At 44.0% G+C, this 17,790-nt stretch overlaps 2 protein-coding genes across 2 annotated transcripts; both read left to right on the forward strand.

The window, feature by feature from the left end:
• Nucleotides 1–6,854: 6,854 nt before the first annotated feature.
• On the forward strand, nucleotides 6,855–8,943 carry LOC107304852. The gene has a single exon (XM_040529743.1). It carries the CDS (start codon nucleotides 7,137–7,139, stop codon nucleotides 7,704–7,706), a length of 570 nt encoding a protein of 189 aa, XP_040385677.1. The 5' UTR covers nucleotides 6,855–7,136; the 3' UTR covers nucleotides 7,707–8,943.
• A 6,082-nt stretch (nucleotides 8,944–15,025) lies between these two features.
• Nucleotides 15,026–16,970, forward strand: LOC102720919 (protein REVEILLE 8-like). The gene is made up of 7 exons (XM_040529737.1): nucleotides 15,026–15,305; nucleotides 15,447–15,708; nucleotides 15,836–15,925; nucleotides 16,027–16,152; nucleotides 16,261–16,382; nucleotides 16,519–16,578; nucleotides 16,672–16,970. Exons 1-7 carry the CDS (start codon nucleotides 15,066–15,068, stop codon nucleotides 16,723–16,725), a joined length of 954 nt encoding a protein of 317 aa, XP_040385671.1. The 5' UTR covers nucleotides 15,026–15,065; the 3' UTR covers nucleotides 16,726–16,970.
• The last annotated feature ends 820 nt before the right edge of the window (nucleotides 16,971–17,790 follow it).

The following is a 17,790-nucleotide window of genomic DNA, read 5'->3' on the forward strand; positions in this document are numbered from 1 at the left end:
GGAGCCGAAGACAAGCGTTGGTCAATGACAAGACCATGGTCTTCAACCTTGCTGACCCGGGAAGCTCACCCAAAACCACGCCGCCGTCCAAGCTGTTGCTGCTGCCTAGCCTGAACGGGCATTCAAGTTGCAAGGTGAAAGACTCGGACACCCGCTGCATACCATACCGGATCCAGGCATCGACTTGGGCGACGTCGACGCACGGCGCGCGACCAACCATGTCGAGGGTATGGAACGACGGCCACCTGAGGGAGATGGCCAGCTCCTCGACGCCGGCATCGGATTGGTCTGCCGCACCGCGCCTGCCGAGGACGCTGTTGACGAAGCGGACGAACTCATCGAGCTTCTCCTGCCGGCACAATTCATGATCGTCATCGGGGCAGGGGAAGCGGAGGAAAGGGACACGCGCCACGAGGTGGCGCCACCGCCGCGACACCGCGCATGCGCGCACCACGTCGGCCATGGTGGGCAGCAAGCCGAGGATGTGCGCGAGAACATCGTCGCCGAGGTGGCTGATTAGGTCGCCGCCGCCACCGGATGGATCTCGCGGCCGCCGTTTCGCCTCGCGCTCAACCGTGACGGACTCCATGGAAAAAGAGAAACAAAAAAACAACAGATTCGGTTGCGTGGTTGGGTGCCGTCTGTGTGACCGGGTGCAGGAGATTAGTCTTGATCACGTCAAAAGATCTGGATCAGCTTGGACTCTGCGTTCTTTGTTTTGGGCCCAAACAATTCAGTCGGCATACCAAAACTTACAGGGGAAATTCGGCAGGTTAAGATGGCCCAAGATCCCGGCCTTAATGAACCTGCTGTAGCCCGTGGGCCTCCAGGCTCCTCGTTCTTCTGCTCTCTTCTGAATCCTCATCAATTTGATGATCCGAAGCTGAGATTTTATAGTAGTCACCGGGGGACGAGAAGCCCCACCAAAATTATATTAAATAAGAGCAATTTTATAGTTTTTGAGAAAATGTTGAGAGGTATCAAAATTTTAATGTAAAATTCAGTATCTTAAAAAAGATACCAAATTTTACACTAAAATTTTGATATCTCTCGGTGCATACTCAAGTGCTGTAAAAATGCTAATTAAACAAACCTTAATAGTGGCATTACATGGAGGGAGATGGAGAAAAAAGATTTCATTCCCATGGTAGAGGAAAAGATTAAGCCATAAAAAAAATTCTTGTTTCTATTGTCGATTACATATCTACTTGAGACGATGAGACCGGATGTTCGTTTCATGAACAAAGTTTGATAAAAGACGTTGATGAGACGGCGACAGGGATTTGAACCTAACATGTGATCGTGTATTTTTAAGAATGTTCAATAGGTTGCAATCCACTCATACTCCAATAAAAAGTTTTAAATGATGACACACGAGAAACTAAAATACACTAGGTAGGAAATGAGATACATTATTTGTAGGATAGGTTATTACTAAATCTCCATCCGAATTTGAAAAAAAAATCACGGTACAGTAGTCTCTAGACTCCTACATGAGATGTGATCATGTGACTGACCTCATTACTGTTAAGAGCATTTTTACAATCCTTGAATAGATATCGAGAGGTACTAAAATTTTTACCGTCCTTAAGTAGGTATTAAATTTTACACTAAAATTTTAGTATCCCTCCATACCTTTTCAATGATTGTTCTACTGTTAAATGGAATCCTTCTTATGAAAAATGGTCAATTGAAACTTTAAGCAACTTGTCAATGCTGCTAAATTAGTAAGGCTATGCTGATTTGGTGGTTCGAAATAATCCTGCAGCGCCACGCCGGTGTTGCCCCAGAAGAGGGATGGGCAACGATCGACCCATGGGCAATCCATGGCTCCCAAAAATAAAAAGCAGTTTATTTATTTGAGTTAGAGACGGTCATGAATTACTTGGGGTGGACTCATGCCCATCCCTACCCTAGATAGCTTTGCTACCGTGGCGTTTAACCCAAACATACAGTAGAGAGCAATTTTATGGTCCTTGAGTATATACCGAGACGTACAAAATATTTAGTGTGGAATTTGATACTACTCAAGACGGTAAAATTACTCTATATATAGTAAATGATCATCACAAACTGAGAGATTCAGCAGCAAGTTCAAGACACAACATGGATCGCATTCCATTATTCACTAACAACTAGTAAATGTGTCAGAACTTTGAAGCAAAATTGGCAGGGGAAATGTTTTTACAGAGCATCCATGGAATCTTAGCATTAGTTTGAATTATTTATGCATATGAGGCATGGCTATGCATATCAAACGAGAAAATCTATGGATCAAATATCTTCAGTTCGAATCAAGGAAGTGGCTAATCAGTGAAAGGAGGTCACTAAGTCATCGAGTATAATTAACTATAATTATTTAGGTCGTACATGGTTTTGTATATAGAAACAAAAAGATTTAGGAATCAAATGAGATCGGTCAAAATGAATGATATGAACTCAACACTTGAAAGGCATCAATATTTTAAGATGGGCTCTGGATATGGATAATATAGCTTAGATGTGTAAAGATAGTTAGCAAAAAGAAAACTTATCGGATCAAGGAGTTGACATCAAATTTAGATAGGTTTGGAATATTCGATGAATAGTAATCTTTAGGTTCGAAAAAAATTAGGGTTACACCAACAGAATTTCCGATGGTGTCGAAACTGATACCAACATATTCGAAATAATTCCAAGAATCTTGATTAGGTTTTTTTAGGCAAAGATTTTGTAATAGGTTTCGGTTTCGAAATCGAAGGTTAAATTTATAAAGGAATTGATTTGGAAGAAAAAAGGAATTTTGATTTATTTTTAATAGGAAAAAGAAATTAGAATGGCCTCTACTTATTTTATTTTATTTTATTTCCTTCCCCTTTTATTTTTTTCTTTATTTCCTTCTTTCCTTTTTTTTTCTTTGTTCTGTCTCCCTAATTTTCTTTTCTTCTTTTTTTTTTCTCTCCTCGTTTCTTTTTTCCCCCGCTCCTCTCTCTCTTCTTTCTTCTCTCTTTCTTGTTCTCTCTCGTTTACAGAGGCGGCCGGCAAGGAGGAGGGTGCCGGCGGCGGGAGAAGCCGGCTCCGGCCAGTGGGAACCGGATCCACGGTCGCGGGGTCCAGGCCGACTTGTCCCTTGGGACGGCGACGGCCGGGAAGCAGCCTGCAGGGCCGGCGACGGCGGCCAGAAGAGGGCGGCGGCGCTCCGGCGGGTTCAGGTTCAGGCCCAGGCGCGGCGGCCGGGAAGAACCAGGTAAGGGAGGAGGTGACAGCCGCGCCGGCGGATGGGCGCGGGGCGGCGCGAGACGGCGGAACGCCGTGCAGCCGGCGACGGCAAAACCAAGTAGCCGCAAGACGGCGGCGCGGGAGGTGACCCCGGTGAAATTCCGGCGACGATTTCAACAGGGAAGGAGAGGGGAATAAAGCGCAAGAGTGCCACGGTCCCATTTTTTGCCTTCAATTCGAGAGATGGAGCAGAAGAGGAGACGACAAATTTCTTGATCGAGCGCCGGCCACCGAAACCTTGACCTTGTCCTGGTCGAGCCCGACGGCGGTGGTTCCGGCCCAGGCAGTCGGCGCAGCTTCAGGGAGAGGTGGAGATGGGCATCGTGACCCTTTGCGCCGTTGGGGACTACTGGTGAGGTGGACGTGGGGAAGATGGATGGAGAGTGACAGTGGCGGTGGCGAACTCGAGCTCCAGAAGCTCGAACATAGAGGAAAAATAGTGAAGGTCGGTTTGGCTCATGCTGATGAATGAATGCACGACGCGTGGAGGTATGACATCGTTGGATGAACAATCGCATGGCAGAGTGATGTGGATGACGACGACGTCGGTTGCGATGCTGATCAACATAGAGGACTCGGCTTCACTTCTGAGTGCGAGGGCGACGCGTCGGTTCGGCCGTGGGCTTCACTTCTGAGTAGTGGAACTTTAAGTAAATATTCGATATGAACTTGGATAGAACAATTTTGAACGAGTAAGATTGAGAACTAGTAATATGGACATATCTTAAATAAAAATATTTATTAGTGTAAAGGTAGCACCGGACATGATAGTTATGAAAGAAATGGATTTAATGGTGGGCTTTTAGATTGATAGCGATGATCGGAAAGTAAAAAGGAGAAAGACATGGAGTTCTAGCATGCTCCAACTAAGAACGACAACTTACAATATTTTTGCAAAAAATTTACTATAATATTTCGAGTATTTCATACGATCGATCAATCACTAACTTGCGGGCTTCTTGGGGACGTACGTCGTACCCCGCCGCTAGCTCAGTGACCACGACGCAGACGCAGAATCATCCATATCTCCTCAAACTCGAGAAGAACGGAATGGCGAGCAAGGCGCACCTCGTCCATCGCAGCGGAGACGAACGACATGCCGAGGACCATCGAGCCGTACGCCCACAGTATGTTTTCCTCCTGAAGAGACGGGTTATCCCGTAGCTTGGCAATCGACTTCCTGGCCGCTCGGAAGCCAGAGACGACCTCTGTAGCCATCCTCGCTGCTTTGTCGAAGTGCGCGACACCGTGCTGATGGTGAGAGTGCCATCCCTGGTATCGTTCGTCGTCTTGGAGTCCAAAGTAGGTGCCGAAGCGAACGAGGATGCGGTGGATCTCACCGTAGCGAACGACAGTATGTGACATCTCCAGCTGCATGATCTCGAGGATCAGGGCGACAGGCAAGACTTCCTCCGGAACTGGGTCTGCGAAGTTGTCGACGAAGACGTCCACCGATACCCCCTTGCGCGCCCTCTCCAGCAAGTCAGTGAGCTTGTCGAACTTGCCGTAGACGTCTCGTAACAACCCGAAGACTTCCATCCCGGAGTTGCCGATGAGCCTGAGGGCTCCCAGCGTTGAAAGCGCTGCCTCCCTCATTGTCGCCAGTCGAGCTTGACAATGCTGTAGAATCTGCCATGTGTCAAAGAACTCCAGGGCAACGACGTGTCGTACCTGGTGCACCAAGTCAATAGCGAGGGTGGCGACAGTGGCGGCATTGTCTAGGAGTAGCTCGGCCGCGTATGCCCAGCGCTTGAACTGACCAGAGTCGTGTGTAGGCACTATGTGTAAGATCATGGTCATGATCAATGTTTTGTGATGAACAATTGGCTTATAAATTGGTGTCGGTGTGTGTGACTAATGTGGGTCAGGTTGCGATATCTGTGCCTGGAAGCGGTTGGTTTGTCTCTGTGTGTGCAGGTGACTTGAAGTCAACTGTGGTCAATGGCGAGGACCATGACTAGGTTTAGGGAGGAACTGAGGTCTGAATGGTCAAGATGCCATGTGACATGGTTGGACTAGAGTCGTGATTCTCGGAAGTCAATATCGGTCAACGGCGGTGGGATCGTGACTAGGCTCATGGAGGAGCTGAGGTCCGGACGATCGAGTATGCCGGGTGATGATATTGAATCCGAGGTGGCACATGGTGGAGGAACACCGTGTGGGATGGAATCGTAACGGGCTTCACATGTTGCATGTGTAAGCACCGGAGAAACTGCGAAGAAAATTGAAAGAAAATTGATATAGAAAAGGAAAGGAAAAAAAAGTGCTACAGTACCACGTTTGGTACTGTAGCATGGAAGGACGTCAGGTGTATGCATGGAATATACGTTGGTTTTTGGTTGTTGGTACGGTGGCAGTTGTTTGCTTGTCGTACGTGAGCTTGGTGACCAGCCGTATTTCGTATGTGCGTGTGTGTTCGGTTCGACTACAGGAGTTCGGTTGCAGCAAGGTAACATGTATGGGCTTGGGAGAGTTCGGCGTGCATAAGTACGTATGGAGCAAGGGAAGCATACGTATGGACTTCTACGGATGCATTTGTTCGGCTGTACGTGTACGTGTGCTGATTGGTTTCGGCCGGCCCGTGTGGCTTGTGTGCGTTCGCGAGGAGTCTGGTTAGAGATAGTTTTTTTTTCGATATAAATAGGTATCAAGGGGTATGCCCCCGGTATGCTTTTTGTGAGATTTAGAATTAGAAAATTTGAGTTGAATAGTTGTTGTTCTAGATCAACAATTTTGAGAGGAGCGTTGTTGGTGCGCTTTGTAAATTCTAGTTGATGCAATTAAGTCAAGTTCATTTGATCTACGTCTTCGACTCTCATCTACTAGTGATTTTCTTGATTCTGACGATCTGATCGGCGCTGGTGACTTTCTGGATTTTGACGATCTGATCGGCGGCACAGGAGCGGCGAGATAAAGGTAGCGGTGGCATAAGGAGCAAGGCGATCAAGATATTCTTCGACAGAGGTAATCTTTTATTCCGCGAAAAATTTTTTGGGTTTTGTTTTTCTCTACCATTCACCCCCCTCTGGTAGGTCTGTTTAACTCTGTTTCGACACTATGTTGACCACATCATCAACTGCTGCGTACTGCGCCACCGCATCCTGAACCTTCCTCCTCAACTCGGTGAGGTGGCCGACGACCTCCTGGTGGTGAGCCTTCCATCTGTGGAACGGCTGTTCGTCTTGGATACGATGGCGCGCGGCGTAGCGGACGAAGACGTGGTCGGCCATGGCGTGGCGAGCGGCGGTATGCGCGACCTCGCGGTGGGCATCCTTGAGGATCACGGTGGGGCAGACACCTACAGGCGCCGGATCAGCGAACTGGTTGTAGGCGACCTCCGCAGGCGTCCCATGGCGTATGTTGCGCATCAAAGCAGCGCGCTCTTGGACCTTGCTGCGGGCAACCTCAATCAATCTGATCTCTTCTTTCCCGCTGCACATGAGCATGAGCGCTCCCGGCACAGTCCGTGCCAGATGCTCCATCTCCTCCATTGCCGTCGATCGAGCTATCCCTCCCCGCCTTCTCTCTCTTTTTCGTTGTGGTTCGGGTGGAGCGTGTGGCGGTTTGCCGGTTTGGGTGGGTGAAGACGAAGACGAGCACGTAATTTATAGTCACAAACGCCGCGGGTCGGGAGAAGCGACGGAAAATTACCGTCTCACTGACAACGCGTGCACCCGCAGTTTAGAATTTTTAACTGTGAGTATTATACCTTTCTTCACTCCGGGGGCGCGAGGTGAAAAATCCGTTACGGCCGTGGGCTCCACGTGTCTCCAGGCTGGCTGCCGCTGGCTATTTCGTATCACGCCGCGAGGACAGTAGGCGACGCCTTCCAGAAACAAACAGTCGAACACCCCACCAAGCGAGCGAGAGCGAGAGAGATGGCGGAGGACGCTGTTCCGGGGGCGTGTGGTGGAGGCGCGCGGCGAGCCGCTTCAGGGAGCGCGCGAGATCCTACACGGCGTGCAGCCGCACCTGACGTCGCTGCCGTCGAGACGATCGACGGCGACGCGGAGGCCATGCGCGACAGGGTCCAGCGCGTGGTGACTGCGCTCGGGGAGGTGTCAGGAGATCTCGCCTGCGCGATGTCCTCCACGAAGGCGGCCGAGCTCCTCGCGCTCCGCGGCGGCAGCTTCCACCCGTCGATGCGTCTACTCGGGAACAGCCAACTCGGCGAGCGACACCTCGCGGAGCGGAACGCTGGGAACAAGCTCCCTGACGCCGGGAAGTACGCCCAGGATGCGTACACCTCCGTTTGCTGGTGTCGCAGCCATCTGCATACGGTCCTCCTCCTGCTGGAGCATAAGGGTGTCCCTGACGTGAACGTCTTCATCGACGAGGAGCGCATCGTCGCCGTTGGTGACCTCGCGGACGCGATAGCGAGGGTGGAGTTGAGCGCCGGGAAGGCCGCCAGCGCACGGCAGGATGTGCCCGGCGGCGGAGGCCATTGATTCCGTCGAGACTTCGTCTGCTTGATCCCTCGTTGGTCCGTCGCTTGCTCGCGTTTGCCATTTGACTTGTTACTGCTTTGCTACCTGTTCGTATCGTCCGATCGATGAATTTCTGAATCATTGGTTGAGCATGTACTTGAGCTAGGTTTTCCTTGGATATATGCATGCCTTTTTAATCCGATGTTGCAAGATTTTCTGCTTGGATTTCTAGCTTGTTAATTGTTCGATTGATCAAGATGCACCAATAAATTTGCAACACGGCATATTGGGGGCTTATTTTTTCTGTCATGTTTGGGGATTCAGATTTAAGAAATAAGAATAGCTGTTGGGAGGTTAATATGGGCACTCAAGTAATAAGGGATATTAATCTATTCACGAATTAGAGCACTAGAACTTGATCTCGTTGAGTTTGTGGGTGTCGTACATAAAGGATCAATGAATAACTGAAAATAGGAAACTGCATGTCTTGATTTCATTGTGTATATATGTTTAGTTAATTTCGAAAATAAAACTGAGCATCTGCATACATCCTGTTGAACTAAGCGTCAGTGTTTCAGGAGTTTGTTTACACTGATGTTTCTGACAGTGCTGTTATATATTCGGTTCATCTGCATGTAGTTTTTCGTTTTTTTGAATGAAAATTCTTCCTGCATTATGTATGATTGGTTTTGCATCTTGGTATTAGCAAGACGGTTATGAGTTATGACCATTCTAAGTACTAGTGCATATTCAGAGCTCCTTTGAACTTTATTTAACTCAATATGGAGCTATCAAGTTCTCTTTTATCTCCATGTTTTATGGTCGCTGCTACTCCTTCCAAATTTTAATAGTTAGGACTGTTTTTACATGTTTCTTAGAAAAAATCAATGACATCATTATTAAAAATCAGGTGGAGTAATACATTGTATTCCTTGCTCCTTTTTTTTTTCTTACTCTCACACGTATAACAGATCACCTGTGTATCTGTCTGTACACAAGCAGGCCATGCGTGTAATTTTTTGGGCACTTTCTGCTAATCTGCTCAAGGTTTGCAATCACCGCATGTGCATGTCAATAAGAGCTTTTGTTGCTTTGGACTGTATGTGTATTCTTTGAATTTTTTGTAATCCAGTAGTTTTTCTTGGATAGATGAATGAGTTCTATAATCATGCGAGACTTTCTACATGAATTATTGGCTTGTTAAATTATCAAGATGCCCCTGCTGGTTGATGCAACGTGGATATTTGGGATAGAGCATCTTGGGGAGCTATTTTTGTTATGCACATAGATTGAGATTTGGGAACAAGTTTAGCTGGGCTAATACTGCTACCTCTATTTCATAATGTAAGATGTTTAAATTTTTTTGTTGTAACGTTTGACCATTCGTCTTATTTAAAAATTTAGTACAAATATAAAAAATGACAAGTCGTGCTTAAAGTTCTTTTGATAATAAAGTAAGTAACAAGCAAAATAAATGATATTTCCATAATTTTTTAAATAAAATAAATGATCAGACGTTGGAAGCGAAAAAGTCGAACATCTTACATTAATAAAACGGAGGGAGTATCGACGTTTGAACTGTGGGCTATCCATTTCCCCCATATTTAAGGCACTGTAAGTCTATCTGGTGGGCCAAATTTAAGGCACTGTAAGTCTATCTGGTGGGATGATTGTTCAAGTGTTTTATGAAAAAAGTCACATTTCATATTTGCAAACGATAAAAATAATTTATGAATAAAAATTTCATATACATATTGTTAGTGATTTAAAAACCAACCCAAGGCCGGAAAATAATGTTTGGTGAAAAAAACAAAAAACTAAATTTAATGTTAAAAATTCAAATTTTGACTTATAAACATAAGCATAATTAAAAAGATAGGGGTTTAGCCGTAGTTGTGCTGGCACAATTCACGACTATATTTTTTGGTTCTGAAGAAAACAACGAAAGGTCAATTTCTGTATGCTAGGGCGTTGAAGCTAAGGCAAAATTTAAATTTTTAATTTTAAATTTAGAGTTGATTTTAGGGTTTTGTTATCGTAGTTTATTTTTTAGCATTTGCTTTTAAATCATCAAGAGCAGGTATATAAAAGTTTTATTTATAAATTTTTTTTATTTGCAAGTACCGTTTGACAATGACCCCAAGGTCTTCAGTGTTCAGTGTACTAGGAGAGCAGTAAGATTGCTGACATTGCAATGTGTTGGTTCGTCTTCATGGGGTTTTTTACACCCGTGAATGACCTATATATTAGAAGTACTATATTAGTAAAGATTGGAAACTTTTATTCTATATGGAGATTGCTTCTTGTACCGCCATGAATGATAGATGGAATGATATCATGAGTTATAAAAGAGACTTTAGCAGTACTTGTAACCATAACATGACATGTCAATTGTGTGTCCTATGTGCACAGACCAACTAATTGTCCGATCAAGAGTTTCGAGACCATCCATCCATCAATTACAGGATGGCTCGCTTGTTGGAGGCATCCGTCGTTGCTAGCTCACTTACACTGGCGCGGAATAGTCCAGGCCTTGTCGAACTCGAGGGAAATGGATCGGCACACCTCGCCTATCGCAATGGAGGCTTACACGGTGGCGAGGACCGTGAAGGTGTGGGCCTCCGATGCCCATTATTCCTAAAGAGGGCACCGGTGTGGGAGAACTATGGTCATGTCAACCATGTCCCTGACCACTTGGAAGCTAGAGACGACGTCTCTAGCTAGCCCTCCTAAGTGCCAAGTCTAAGTGGCTGACGGTGCCCTAGTGGTAGCTAGGACTGCCAGCTGCACTATGGTGGATCATCCTAGATGTCAAGGTATGTGTCGGAGCAAATGAAGACGTGGTGGGTCTTGGCATGGTGAACGACGGTATGAGATATCTCACGCTGGGTGATCTTGAGGATCACGGTGACGAGCAAGACTTCCTCGGGAACTATGTCGGTGAAGTTGTGGATGAACACGTCCACTGGCGTCCTCTGGTACAGACTGCGTAACAAATCGATGTGTTGTTCAAACTTGCCACGGGCATCTTGGATCAACCCGAAGGCTTCCATTCCGGTTGTGTCGACGAGACTGAGAGTTCACAATACCATTAGTCCTAGCTCTCTCCACACCTTGAGTCTCGTCATCATCATGCTCTTCCACAGCGCAGGATCGTCTAATCGTCGAATAACTCAGAAGCAACGACGCAATGCATCTGATGCTCCATGTCCAGTACCAGGGTGGCGCTGGAGGCAGCAACATTGATGAGAAACTTGGTTACGGAAGGTTTTTGTAGTCTGTTGTGATTTGAACTGAAATCTCACATTGCTGAACTTCAAAACTTAGAACTTTTTTTCAGATTCGCTACAGCAGTCTGAAGAACAGAGGAATCGGAGCAGCAGGACGACAAATTTGTGCTACGAACTCCAGCAGCGTTATCTCGGTTCACTTGTGTTATTATACCCTGAACTCTAGGAGTTTATTACAACTGAAACAACGCCTAAATGGTTAAATCACAATGATTCAATTTGACTGCGCCATCCCGCGATCGATCATTGGCAGCCACGACAACCACAAAATCAAAAGTTAACTGAAAACAAAATAAACGACTTGATCCTATACTGAACATTGAACCACGTCATGGGAGAGCAACACGACTCTGACTGATTATTCAGGAAACATCAATTAAATGTAAGAATTGGGTGAGACAACGAGATTATACATTAGTCTCGACTCTTGACAATGGCCATAACGTCATCGGTCATCGTGGAATGCCCCACAACATCCTCAACCTTCTTCCTCCTGAGGTTCTTAGCGGGACAAGCTCCCTACGATGAAGTTGTCGAATGCCTCGGCCAACGGCGTAGGTCCCTTCACGTATGTTACGTATCAAAGCAAGACGCTTTTGGAGCTTTCTCTGGGCCACTTTGATATGCTTAGCCCTGAGGGCTTCCTATCCCTAGCCGACGAGCACTAGTGTTCTCGGCCCTGTCAGTGGTAGCTCCTCCTGACTCGTGGCGCGGCGACCGGCGGGTGCTGAGCGAGCCACCGCGCGTGGGATCCTGTGCTGGAATGGCTCATACTTATTGGGCCCGTATTATCTAAACCTCAACGGGATTTCAATTCCTTGCAAGCTATGAACTGGATTGCGACCCTACGTGTTCCCAATGTTTATTGGGCCGCCAAGAGATTATAACTTATGTGCGGCCCATATCAATTTGAATTCTCATCATAAACTGTAAACACGAAATTCTGATATTCCACTTGGCCAGATGCTTTACAGATTTTCGTCTAGTCATGGTATTTTATTATTTACTCTCTAGAAAAGGAGATTTCTTGTTTTACTAAGTTAAAAAAATCAAACTTTTGAAGCTAAAAAAATAAAAGAGGTTTGAATTTTTGGTTGATTTCTTTTTTTATAGAAAAAAGGAGGATTTGAATTAATATGTATATTGCTCATTGAATTCCATGCTTACAGCTTATAGCCTTTCTACCCACACAAAAAGGTTACACCGTACAGCACCATGAACATGTGCATATCTCCGGTTTTATTCTTCTTAAGAGAAGCGTGTCCTAAATTCATGGTCACCCATGGTTGTCACGATTCACAACAAACATATGCGCTATTAATTATTCCAAGTTTGGCCACGTATAACACGTGCTGTTCCATCCAGGCTGGGTGATCAAGACCCTGCCTAGCCGTACAGTGAAGTGCCTTTACATTGGCAACTCCGAATCAGTACCGGAAATTTCCCATTTTGGCATGTAACTTTATCAGAAGAATCAAGTGATTTGCTCAAACCAAACCAGCAAATTAACGCGTGGAAACGAAAGGCGCGCGGCTTACCTACGTCAATAAAAAGGATGCCGATGTCTCCATCTTGATAATTCCCACACATTAGGAGAACTCCATGATTAGCCCTTCGACTGAGAAAAAAAAAACTAAAGAGACAATAATTAGACTACCGATTTCCCCCTTTTTCGATAATTTTGTAGATAAAAAAATTAAAAAACTTGGACTACGGCTCGTTTATATTGTGATAGTACCCCTCTGTCTTTTTAACTTAACGCTGTTAAATTTTGATTTATTACTTAAAAAAATTAAGAATAACTTATAATTTTACTTATTTGCAAAAAAAAAGTTGAATAATACAAACGGTCGAGCGTATATTTAAAATTAAAAGTTAAAAATAAAAATAAAGAGACTATTTTTTTTGAGGCAAAGGGAATATGTTTGAAAAAGGACTACAGCTCGTGGATTCAGAATGAGGAAAGTTTGTCCTTCACAATTACTACATGATAAGAGAATATATTAATCATTCACAGATGTTTCGTTTGATATGGTTTTTAACGGAAGGAAAGAATGAACCAGCAGGTTGGCGTATTTGCGCAGATAGATTTAAATCATTTTATGTTTTATTCATATTTGTTTTAACCTTCAATCTCTAAAATATGTGATTATTTACTTATCTTAATTGTTGTCTATTTAGGTATAATTCTACCGAATATTTATCTATTTGTATTTGTTCTTTAAACATATATTAATTGTATCATGGTGTATCGTAAGCTTAGAACCATAGCTACGTGTGAGAATTTATGAACTACCTATTAGATCCTAATCGTTAAATATAGGATCACTGTGATCTTACAACATAGACTTTTCTTCTTTTTCTCTAATTAACGTGGTAATTTTTACCATCGAGAGAGAGCATGGTAATGATATATATAAACAGGAAATAAGAGGGATCGATGGGCTATAACATAAAAAAGGCTTTTGTAAGAGGAAGAAAATAAATGGCAAAAGGTAAAATCCGACGACAATAGCACTTTGATAGGATCAAATCCGGCGACAATAGCACCTTGGAGGGATTTGTTCTTTCACAAATTTGTTTGCTGGCTAATCTATTTGGTTGATACGACTATAGTCTTATTGTGTTTGCTTGGTATTTATTAGGGAGGGAAATATGACCTTATTGTGTCCTATCACTACTCTATATTAGCTATACAACTCTAATATATTCTAATATATGGATGGATCAACTTGATATGATCTTGTGCTATTAGAAATATAATATTTTCGATTTCTAAATAAATATATAATTATACTTCTTATACAACTATAGCTACCAATCTACACCGTTATAATCTAGACACACCATGATCTAACGGTGCAATTTTTTCTTCGATTAACGTGGTAATTTCTAAAATTTAATAAATTTGTCATATTATGTAGTACTTTTCCAGTAGAATCTATGTGTGTCATTTGTCTTATGTTTAAATTAAATATTTAAGGAATTATGGATAATTGGAATTTTATAAGTTTGATCAAATATTATCCTAAATGATCTATTCTTTTACCGGAGGGAATAATTAATTAAAATCGAATTAACTTAGTATAAACGTGTGGCGCCCATGACGGCATCAACGATGGCCACGCCGCTCCCTAATCCGTGCTCCTGGTATTGGTGCAAACTGTTCAGTCCCTACTCGGATTTTTAATTAATAAATCTTTGTATCTGTTATTTAATTTTTTATTTTGATCTAGATATATTATGATCTAATGTGTAGAATTTTTCTTTTTCTCCAATTAATCTGTACCGTTATAATTTAGACCCACATAATCTAACAGTGCATATATTTCATTTTTCTCTGTTTAGTGTGTAATTTCTAGTCTCCAATTAATCTACATCGTTATAATCTGGACTCACCATGATCTAATGGTTCATATTTTTTTTCTCCGATTAACGTGATAATTTCTAGGTCCCAGAGCAAACGTGGAGCCTCATTTTTTGGTTATCTCTATATTATAATAGATAGATAGATAGATATCCGATTCTTTTAGATAATTAAAGATATAAACAGATGAATAAACTATTGTAGAATTTTTTTAAAAAATATGTTTTAGAATGAACGGATAAGAAATTTTATATAATTTATTTACAACCTTCGGATTTAGGAAGCGTCCGGCCCTGCCGACTTTCCGGAAACGGAAAGCGTGCGGTAGATAAGCATTGCCAAGATTTGCCACACTCGTCCGCCGCTCCTGCCACCCATATCCGCGCGCACGCACATGCGCCTTTCCTTCCCCGCTTCGAGACGTCGCGCTCCGTCGCAGCGAGTGCTTCCTCGTTGCACCAACCCGGTGGCCACCGCGACCCAAGCCTACGCACACACGCCGGTGCGTTGCCGTCTCCATGCAAGCGCGCGCCAACTGTACGCGCTAAACCCGCCTAATTCTTAGGCTCCCCTCAACCTCCTGCTCCTCCCGATCTCCAGCTCTCGTGCTGCCCGAATTCGCCGCTCCGATCGTTGTGAGCGATGGGATTTCGCGTTCGTAGTTAGTAGTAGTAGCTGTCAAAACCACCAAGTAATCTTTGCTTTGCTTCCATACGTATATATATGTGTGTGCGTGCGTGTGCTCCGGGCAGTGGATCTTGGGGGATGGGAGTTGGGTTGATGGATAGGAGTAGCAACAGCGGCGAGATGCCGGGGAAGAAGGCCAGGAAGCCCTACACCATCACTAAGCCTCGGGAGAGGTGGAGCGAAGAGGAGCACGAGCGGTTCCTCGATGCGCTCATCATGTACGGCCGCGATTGGAAGAAGATCGAGGAGCATGTCGGCACCAAGACCACCATACAGGTACCCTACCCTGAATTGTGTTCAAAATCATCCTCTCGTTTTTTTGGTCTCGTTCAGTTATTGCGTTGTGAAGATCCAAGTAGAAAATGCAGAGATTGCAATGCTGATTGAGACCTCGTAAATGTGGAATAATGTGTGCAGATCCGCAGCCATGCGCAGAAGTACTTCCTCAAGGTCCAGAAGCTGGGGCTCGCCGCCGGCCTGCCGCCGCAGTACCCGAGGCGGAGGCTCGTCATGCAGCAGCAGAGTTCGCCGGCGGGAAGCAGCTCGGTCGCGCCGACGGCGATACTCCACGGGCAGCCGCAGTGCTTCCCGATTGGTATGCCGGCGACGCACCACAACGTCGCTGCAGTTCAGAGTTCCATCGGCTGGGATTGTACTGGAGTTCTTCCTCCAACCAATGGCAAGTAGTGCCCATATCCAATCACCATTAGCAATCGATCAACTGACAAGCTAGTGCTGTAGTTAGTGAGACGCTCGCACTTGATAGTTACTAGTTATCTGACAGTGTTTTCTGATACTTATATCAGATATGCAGAGCTTCGATTGGGCAAGCACTTCAGGCACTGCAGCCTGGTTGAACCATGGCAGCCAGATTGAACCAACAGTATCATTTCCTGGTAATTAAGTCTGTCGTCAAATTGAGTCTCTAGTGACAGAGCTGCAAGCCTGCAACCAAAGTGTCGTGAGAAATAACATTTTCTTTACAATGATGATTCAGGTGAAAGCTCATTCATGGGGGCAACAAGTTTCAGTAATATGAGCATGGACTGGACAGGCGGCACCAGTGAAATGGCAACAACCAGCACTGTGCAGGATGAAACGATCGAGCTTCCACTATCACCGGGTAATAATTCCAAATCGTCTCTCAAAATATCTAAAGTGCTCCATGGAATTAACAATGCATTCCTGCTGAAAATACTGTAAGCTGAATGAAATTTTTCATTGTTTTCAGATGATCTGCGATTTGCACAAGTATACAGGTTCATCGGTGACATCTTCGATCCAGACACGCCATGTCCAGTTGAAACTCATTTGCAGAAACTGAAGAACATGGATGATATCACCGTTAAGACGGTAAGTACAGCAACACTAGCTTCTTGTTTTTGCACCTTCCTGTACATAATTTTCTCTCCTAATATTTTGGCGGCAAATATTTTTTTTGCTATGATGAAAGATGAATTCTTCTAAACACTACAGTTACCTGATGCAGATATTGCTGGTGCTAAGAAATCTCGAAGACAACCTGTTGTCTCCTCAGTTTGAGCCTATTGTAAGTAGCATTCACTGAATTTTCGATCTTTTCACTTCGCGGTTTCTGAATTTACCTTACCTAATTTCCTCGAATTATTTTGATCATCAACAGAGAAGGTTGCTGTCGACGTATGATCCGAACCAAGGACTGTCTGGTCATTTGTAGGGTGTATAGCCTGGAAACTGCAACTAACACACACACGGAAGGAAAGTTCAAGTGTACCTGTACGTCTGAAGAATTGACTAGAAGTTGGAACAAATATGCCCGACCAGAGTTTTGCCTGGTTGACATATATAGTCTAATGATTCTTTGAAAGAACTAGTGAACTAGATATAGATTGATGATTGCTTGTAAAAGGGTCTAATAGGAGCATGTTCAGAGTCTCACGCATTATTATTCTTTTTCATTTCGCCGATTGGTTATAACTTATAACACCCAAACAACTGTCCAGGATATTCTTTAATTTTATTGGGCAAGGATCTGTGCCTGAATTGAATCCATCTCAATCTCACGAGTAGTGGACTATGAGTCAATGATGCATCATGCATGCCAGTTGAATGATGAAACCTTAAATAAAACAGCTAATATGCTATTTGTTTATCAGAAAAATGTAAGTTTGCAAATGGGTCGAACCGTCGAAATGAGGAAGCTGGGCTTGTGGCGATTCACAACATTTGCAGAACTAATTAGGAGCTCGTTTTCCTTTGGACACTCGGGGTCATCTTTTTGGTTGTTTAGAAAAAAAATCAAACGGTATATTTATAAAGAGAAAATAATTTATAAATAAAACTTTTATATATGTGTTCACAGCGATCTAAAAGCCAAATACAGAAAATAAATTTCAGTTAAAAAATCAAAATCAACTCTAAATTTAAAATTTAAAATTTAAATTTTGTGTTATAACATAAAACAAAGCCAAAAGATGACCCTGAGTAAGGGGCTGTTTAGTTCCAAAAATTTCGTCAAAAACATCAAATCGAATCTACGGACACCTAAATAGAGTATTAAATATAGATAAAACGAAAAACTAACTGCACAGTTATGGGAGAAATCGTGAGACAAATCTTTTAAGCCTAATTAGTACATGATTAGCCATAGTGCTACAATAACCCACATGCGCTAATGACGGATTAATAAGGCTTAAAAGATTGTCTCGCGATTTCCAGACCAGCCATGAAATTCGTTTTTTCATTCGTGTCCGAAAACCCCTTCCGACATCCGGTCAAACGT

The sequence above is a fragment of the Oryza brachyantha genome, chromosome 1 (genome assembly GCF_000231095.2).
Source record: "Oryza brachyantha chromosome 1, ObraRS2, whole genome shotgun sequence".
In the NCBI taxonomy this organism is placed as follows: domain Eukaryota; kingdom Viridiplantae; phylum Streptophyta; class Magnoliopsida; order Poales; family Poaceae; genus Oryza; species Oryza brachyantha.

Coding starts and splice junctions, on each gene's coding strand:
- LOC107304852 (XM_040529743.1), top strand. CDS start 7,137: ATGGCGGAGGACGCTGTTCCGGGGGCGTGTGGTGGAGGCGCGCGGCGA.
- LOC102720919 (XM_040529737.1), top strand. CDS start 15,066: ATGTGTGTGCGTGCGTGTGCTCCGGGCAGTGGATCTTGGGGGATGGGA. Junction 15,709..15,835: donor AGTTCTTCCTCCAACCAATG/GCAAGTAGTGCC, acceptor TACTTATATCAG/ATATGCAGAGCTTCGATTGG. Junction 16,579..16,671: donor CTCCTCAGTTTGAGCCTATT/GTAAGTAGCATT, acceptor GATCATCAACAG/AGAAGGTTGCTGTCGACGTA.